The following is a 7,031-nucleotide window of genomic DNA, read 5'->3' as shown; positions in this document are numbered from 1 at the left end:
ACACAGGTGAGATATTATAAAGGAAATGTGAACAACCGGCACATTAAAGAATACTGAAATATTAAATCTCATTCCAGAAATGTATTACAATGACTTTATTTTTACATTTAATGTTTTATTTTGAGTAATTTCAGGATACAAAATAGATTTAAAAAAGAATCTGGAGTGATGCCATTTCAATTTAAAAAAAGGAGGGGAAAAAACAACAACAAAAAAACTATTTAACCACAATCTTCTTGGAGAGAAAAAAAAAATGCAAATAGAAAATATATTTACAAAAAAGGTGGAATTTTCAAAAACAGAACCAAGTATCCACACAAAGAGTTCACGGGTTCTGGGAACACCGACAGGTGGACAAGTTCACTGTGGGGGGGGGGGGGGGGGGGTCCTCAGGGCTTCCAGAGCTTCAGCAGCCCGTCCTCGCTGTAGGTGCTGATGAGGTTCTGGTGCGGGTGATGGGCGATGCCGATCACGTCCTTCTCGTGGACCTGGAGGACAGAGAGAGGTTCTGAGTTCACGACGAGACCACGAGGAGATTCTGAGAGGCATTCAGGGACATCATGTAAATAATGGTTCTTATGGACTTTACAGAAACACTAAATACATAGAAAAAAAAGTTATCTGAGGGTTCCTTGAGAAAACCTCTCCTCTGCTCCTGGAGGAGGAGGATAATGAGGAGGAGAATAATGAGGAGGAGGATAGAAGGAAGATGAGAATGAGGTCAGTGGGCTCTGATCCGGGGTCAGTGGGCTCTGATCCGGGGTCAGTGGGCTCTGATCCGGGGTCAGTGGACTCTGATCCGGGGTCAGTGGGCTCTGATCCGGGGTCAGTGGGTCGGGGTTCTTACCGTCAGCGTCCGCTCCAGCTTTCCGGTGACGGTGCTGAAGCAGTAGAGCACGAAGTCCTCTCCGACGCAGTAGATCCACTCGCCGCGCGGCGACAGCGTGCAGCACACGAAGTCTCCGCCCTCCCTCTTACCGGAGCTGAAGCTCCTCACGATCTACACACACACACACACACGTTAAGGCGGGTCCAAGCCCTTCCGGATCCCGCCGCTAGGGGGCGGAGCCTGCCCTACCTGACCCTGCATGTTCATGATGACCACGGTGTTGGAGCGGTTGCACACCACGAAGTGCTCGGGGTTCTTGGGCAGCTGCATCACGTTGTTCACCGTGATGTCGGTGCCGGCCGACGTGCCCAGAGGCTTGAAGGTGTTGGAGCACTCGGTGGTCTTCATGTTCCACATCTGGGGGGAGGATGGGAGAGGGGGATGGGACACAAACCTGGCAACTTCTCACCGGATTTAGAAACTTTTTTGCAACATATTTAGATGATATATTAAAATTTAGCAAAATATTACAATTTAGCAAAAAATTCAGACTTTATAATAAAATGTAGCAAAAATATTTAGACAATATATTCAATTTAGCAACATATTCAGACTATATATTAAAATTTAGCAAAATATTCAGACTTTATAATAAAATTTAGCAAAAATATTTAGGCTATATATTAAAATTTAGACAATAAATTCAATTTAGCAACATATTCAGACTATATATTAAAATTTAGACAAAATATTTAAACAATATATTCAATTTAGCAACTTATTCAGACTATATACAAAAATTTAGCAAATTTTTAAATTTAGCGAAATATTCAGACTTTATATTCAAATTAAGTAAAAATATTTTGACAACATATTAAAATTTAGCAAAATATTTACTTTAATTTAAAATGTAGACAAAATATTCAGACTATATATTCAAATTTAGCAAAATATTAAAAATGTGCAAAATATTCAGACTTCATAGTTAAATTAAGTAAAAACATTTAGACAATATATTCTAATTTAGCAAAATACTCGACTATTTATTCCAAATTAGACAAGATATTCAGACTATATATTAAACTTCAGCAACATATTCAGACTATATATTAAAATGTAGCAAAATATTCAGACTATCAGAGCCAGAATTATATATTATTTTGAAATTAATTCTCATACATTCTGCCCTGTGATTGGCTCCGACAACATAACATACACACCTTTTAATGATTGTAAATATAAACTCATACATAGCGTTTCAATAGATAAAGTGTGGTCATGTGTAGTTCTTGTAAATCTCTCTCGGTAACCATGGAGACGTCCACACTGCGCTCCCCTCACCTTGACCGTGCCGTCCGAGGAGGCGCTGATGACGTGGTGGCCGTCGGGCGTGAACGCCGCCTCGTTCACGAAGGAGGTGTGGCCTCGGAACTCCTTCAGGGTCTTACCCGACTTCAGCCCGTGGACCCTGGGGCGGGAAGAACACAGGAGAGGCCTCACGAGGAGCCGCCCCATTGGAGGAGGAACAAAGAGGGGGGAGGAGCTTACCGAATGATCTGGTCGAAGGAGGCGCTGAGGAGCTGGCTGCTGTCTTTACAGAAGCTCACGCACGTCACTCCTTTACTGTGGGCGCGCTCGAACCGCCGCAGACACTGACCGCTCTGGATCTTCCACACCTGCACGCACGCACACGCACGCACACACACGCACACAGACAGACAGACACACACACACACACCACGATGAAACCGTGTCCTCACACTCAGTTTACTCTCCAACGCGCCCCGAGTTCAGCCCGTAGAGAACCGACAGGAAGTGAAAGCAGCGAGGGGACCGAGGCTCCGCCCCCTCGGCGCCTACCTTGATCTTCCCGTCCTGGGCGCCCGTGGCCAGCATCTCGGTGTCCCGGCTGAAGCCCATGCACAGCACGGCGTCGTCCATCATCATGAAGTTGTCCTGGGCCTGGTACTTCAGGTCCTGGGAGGGGAGGAGGAGGAGGAGGAGGAGGAGGAGGGGTTCGTTCACGTGTCGACCAATGGGTGACCAGGACCAAACACTCTGAGTACTGGATGAGCCCTGAGCTCCCGTTGCCACGGCCACCAAACCCTTTAGTTACGGTGCGTTCACTGGCAGCGCGAAACAAGAATACAGTGTGTCACCTTCAATGACACAACTCCTTTGTTCACTCCTTCCCTTGTTTCTTTTTTCCCTCGATCCCTTGTTCACTCATTCCCTTGCTCCCTTATCTACTCGTTCCCTCCTTAATTGTCCACTTGTTCCCTCGATCCCTTGTCCACTTGTTCCTTTATTCCCTCGTTCCCTCCTTCATAGTCCACTTGTTCCCTCGTTCACTCATTCCCTTGATCCCTTGTCCACTTGTTTCCTCTATCCCTTGTTCACTCGTTCACTTGTTCCCTCTATCCCTTGTTCACTCGTTCCCTCTATCCCTTGTTCACTCGTTCCCTTCTTCATTGTCCACTTGTTCCCTTGTTCCCTCCTTCATTGTCCACTTGTTCCCTCGTTCCCTTGTTCACTTGTTCCCTTATTCGCTTGTTCCCTCTATCCCTTGTTCACTCGTTCACTTGTTCCCTCTATCCCTTGTTCACTCGTTCCCTTGTTCACTTGTTCCCTTATTCGCTTGTTCCCTCTATCCCTTGTTCACTCGTTCCCTTGTTCACTTGTTCCCTTATTCGCTTGTTTCCTCTATCCCTTGTTCACTCGTTCCCTCCTTCATTGTCCACTTGTTCCCTCGTTCCCTTGTTCCCTCTATCCCTCCTTCATTGTCCACGAGTTTGATTAAAAGAATAAAACACGTATGTCTCTTCAGTGACGGTGCGTTCACTTGCAGCGTGAAAGATGTGTGAATCAGAGAGTCTGTCTTTAAACGAACACGCCATAGAAGACGGACGCTACCTTCCGGATCTTTCCGGTGGTGAAGTTCCAGACCTCGATGAAGCCGTCCACGGAGCCGGTGACCAGGTACTGGCCGTCGGGGGAGAACCGGGAACACTCCACGTGGGACTTCTGCCCGAACTGGGGAGGGAGGAAACGAGTCAACGACCCCCCCGACGCGCCAGTGGCGCGGCCCACTGGGAGGCGGAGCCTGGGAGGCGGAGCCTGTACCTTGATGTGCCGGCTCAGCTGCGTGGGGAAGCGCTCCTCCTCCACGTCTTTGACGGCGGCTTTGCCCCGGAACAGATCGATGGTCATGCCGGGCGGCAGGAGGCCCTGGTGCTGCTGCCACTTCAGGGACTGGCGGAGGGGAACGTAAACAACAACAACATCATCATCATCGTCGTCATCGTCGGCGGCACTTTCCACGCGTTCCAAGCGAGGCGTGACATCATGGCGTACCTGTCCCAGCAGAGCCATGAGGCGGGAGGGCGGCACCACGCTGACCTCGCCCGCCAGCGCCTGGGCGATGGCCGCGCGGCGCTTCTCCTTGCTGCTGCCGTCCGGGTACGCCTGAACGCCACAAACACGCGTCAACAACTCTCACCAACTGTAGATATATACATTTATACATTTTTAAAAAGGCACACGCAGATGAATCGTGTCGTTTTATATTTCTCTGTGTTGTTCTTATTTCGTGGATACTTTGTGAGTGTTTCTGGTTTTTTGTGTAAAAAATATATATTTTTCAAAAGCTGTTGTTGGTTTTAACTCATTTCCTGTTTCAATGTTTCCAAAAATCATTTTTTTTTACTATTATAAGAACAAAGTGATAAACATGAAGAAGATGACATGAGGAAGAACATGCTTCCTGTCATTAAAAGGGAGAAAAACTAAAATAAAGACTAAAGTAGGGGTCATAAACATGTTGATGGGTTTCCACGACTTTAACTTGGGTCCAATGGGTCCCCGATTCCCACCCCCCCCTTACCTATTTGTTTTTTTTATATTTTTTTTACCCTTTTTACCCTATGACCCCAATTAAAAAAATTAAAAAAATTAGAATTATTATTGTTTTTTATTAAGTGTAAGTGTATTTGTGTTTTGTTTGTTTGTTGACTCCGAAAGAACGACATTAAACATTGAATGGATTGAAAATTGACCCGAAGCGAGGAGGGTTAAATATTGAATCGGGTCAAAATGACCAGAAGGCAACATAAGGGTTAAACCAGATTTACATGACCAAAGAAAAAATTAAAATCTCAGTGCAGACATGAAAAAAAATATTGTATTTAAACTAATAGAGAATTCCAAAGCATACAGTCTATAACCTTAAATTACTCAATTGAATGAGAGACAATAGTTTAGATTAAAAGAAGAAACATTTATGTCATTTTAGTTATGGTGCGTTCACTTGCAGCGTGAAAAATAGGAAAAAAGGTATGAAAGAGCGAATAACGGCTTATATTTAGACCGTCATTCCTTTAAAAGCATATTCATTATTCATTATTTAAAACTCAGCGTGTATGAACATATGAATATAAAACATTCCAGGATTTTCCAAAATTTGGGGGATTTCTTTCCTGGAAATCACCATTTTTAAATTCAAGGACTTTTCCTGGTTTTCCATGACCGTAGGAACCCTGATATCCATGTACGAGAGTCTAGGGCTGCAACTAACGATTATTTTGATAATCGATTAATCTGTTGATTATTTCTTTCGATTAATCGGATTTAAAAAATGTCAACCCGTTATTCAAAACAGGGTTCGTACAGTCATGGAAAACCTGGAAAAGTCATGTAATATTAAATGGATATTTCCAGGCCTGGAAAAGAAATAGAAAAAAAAATCCCTTTTCTTTTTGAAAAGTAATGCAAATTTGTTATATTCAAATGTTAATTTACATGGTATATTTACTGTATGCTTTGGAATTCTCATTGTTAGTTTAAATACTAAATCTTCTCACTTTGGCAACTATTTTAAAAATGGATTTTAATCGATTGGTTGTTGCAGCCCTACTCGAGTCTCTTAAATAATGCTCTCTAACTGTTGGGTATAAAACACGAGCGCCCCGATGAAGACCCGGGGCCGGCCCTCTCTGGGCCCCCGGGGCGTGGACTCACCTCTCGGGGGTCGAAGTAGGAGCGAGCCAGCAGGTTCTCCAGGTTGATGTAGCGCTCCGGCTGCGTCTGCTTCAGCATGATCATCGGGTCCGTCTGCCGGAGGAGCGACCGGGCCGCGCCCAGCTCGCGGAGCTCGATCAGCTCCAGCACCACCTGGACCGGGACACACGGCGCGGGGTCAGAGGGCAGCGAGGCCCAGTTCACTGAAAACATCTGTCGTCATGAGCAACGCTGGAGAAAACAACATCTGTATTGAGAATAACGAATAAAAGATGTTTTTGTGTGGAAAGAAGTCAACAGGTAGAACGTTTAAGAAATTAGAATATAGTTAAAGTATTTCTGTAGAGATGAAAGGGGAGAAAATATGCGTGAAACAACGACGTCATCGCCCAGGGAGGAGCAAAGAGCTCTATGTCAACAACAACAACAGTAAGCAAATGCGAAGAGTAATCCCAGCGATGGGCTCTTCTGCCCGGCAACACAACGTAAACACACCGTTTCATTATTGTAAATAGATACCGACTCATAAGCAGCTTTCTATGAATAAAACCACATTTTAGACCATGTTAGTGGGAGGAAATAAAACAAAATATGTGTGAAACGAGGAAATAAAACAAAAAATATGCATGAAAAAACAACACCAGCGCCCAGGTAAGGGGACAAGAAGAATTATATGTCAACAACAACAACAGTAAGCAAATGCTAAGAGTAATCCCAAAATTCACCACATATTCAGACCATTAGAGTAAAAAGCAAGAAATATACTGGAATATATACTGTTATACACATTCTGCTCATAGTAATCCCAGCGATGGGCTCTTCTGCCCGGCAACACAACGTAAACACACCGTTTCATTATTGTAAATAGATACCGACTCATAAGCAGCTTTCTATGAATAAAACAACATTTTAGACCATGATAGTGGGAGGAAATAAAACAAAAAATATGCATGAAACGACACCAGCGGCCAGGTAAGGGGCCGAGAGGAGTTCTATGACGACAACAACAACAGTAAGCAATTTACTAGATTTAAAAACTTTTTCAGGTACTTGTAGGCCAAAAATTTAGCGACATAATCAGACCATTAGAGTAAAAAGCAATAAATATACTGGAAAATATAATATTATATACACTCGGCTCATAGTAATCCCAGCGATGGGCTCTTCCGCCCGGCAACACAACGTA

General features: G+C 44.2%; 1 protein-coding gene across 2 annotated transcripts in view; it reads right to left on the bottom strand.

Annotated features, from left to right (window-relative positions):
* Positions 1-94: 94 nt before the first annotated feature.
* The window catches only part of smu1a (SMU1 DNA replication regulator and spliceosomal factor a), an 8,027-nt gene continuing 1,090 nt past the window's right edge, over positions 95-7,031 (bottom strand). The window contains exons 3-12 of one of the 2 annotated variants that reach the window (XM_056440036.1): positions 5,846-5,998; positions 4,184-4,294; positions 3,953-4,081; positions 3,743-3,862; positions 2,690-2,806; positions 2,378-2,505; positions 2,171-2,297; positions 1,079-1,246; positions 848-1,000; positions 95-488 (exon numbers count right to left, since the gene is read on the bottom strand). In XM_056440036.1, coding sequence (XP_056296011.1) covers positions 390-488; positions 848-1,000; positions 1,079-1,246; positions 2,171-2,297; positions 2,378-2,505; positions 2,690-2,806; positions 3,743-3,862; positions 3,953-4,081; positions 4,184-4,294; positions 5,846-5,998 — 1,305 coding nt within the window. In that variant the 3' untranslated portion in view covers positions 95-389. Of the gene's footprint in view, positions 489-847; positions 1,001-1,078; positions 1,247-2,170; positions 2,298-2,377; positions 2,506-2,689; positions 2,807-3,742; positions 3,863-3,952; positions 4,295-5,845; positions 5,999-7,031 lie in introns of both variants that reach the window. The other variant, XM_056440035.1, reaches the window with a different exon arrangement.

The sequence above is a fragment of the Pseudoliparis swirei genome, chromosome 19 (genome assembly GCF_029220125.1).
Source record: "Pseudoliparis swirei isolate HS2019 ecotype Mariana Trench chromosome 19, NWPU_hadal_v1, whole genome shotgun sequence".
NCBI lineage: Eukaryota > Metazoa > Chordata > Actinopteri > Perciformes > Liparidae > Pseudoliparis > Pseudoliparis swirei.
Note: the sequence above shows the minus strand (reverse complement) of the source record. Positions and strands in the feature narration are given on the sequence as shown.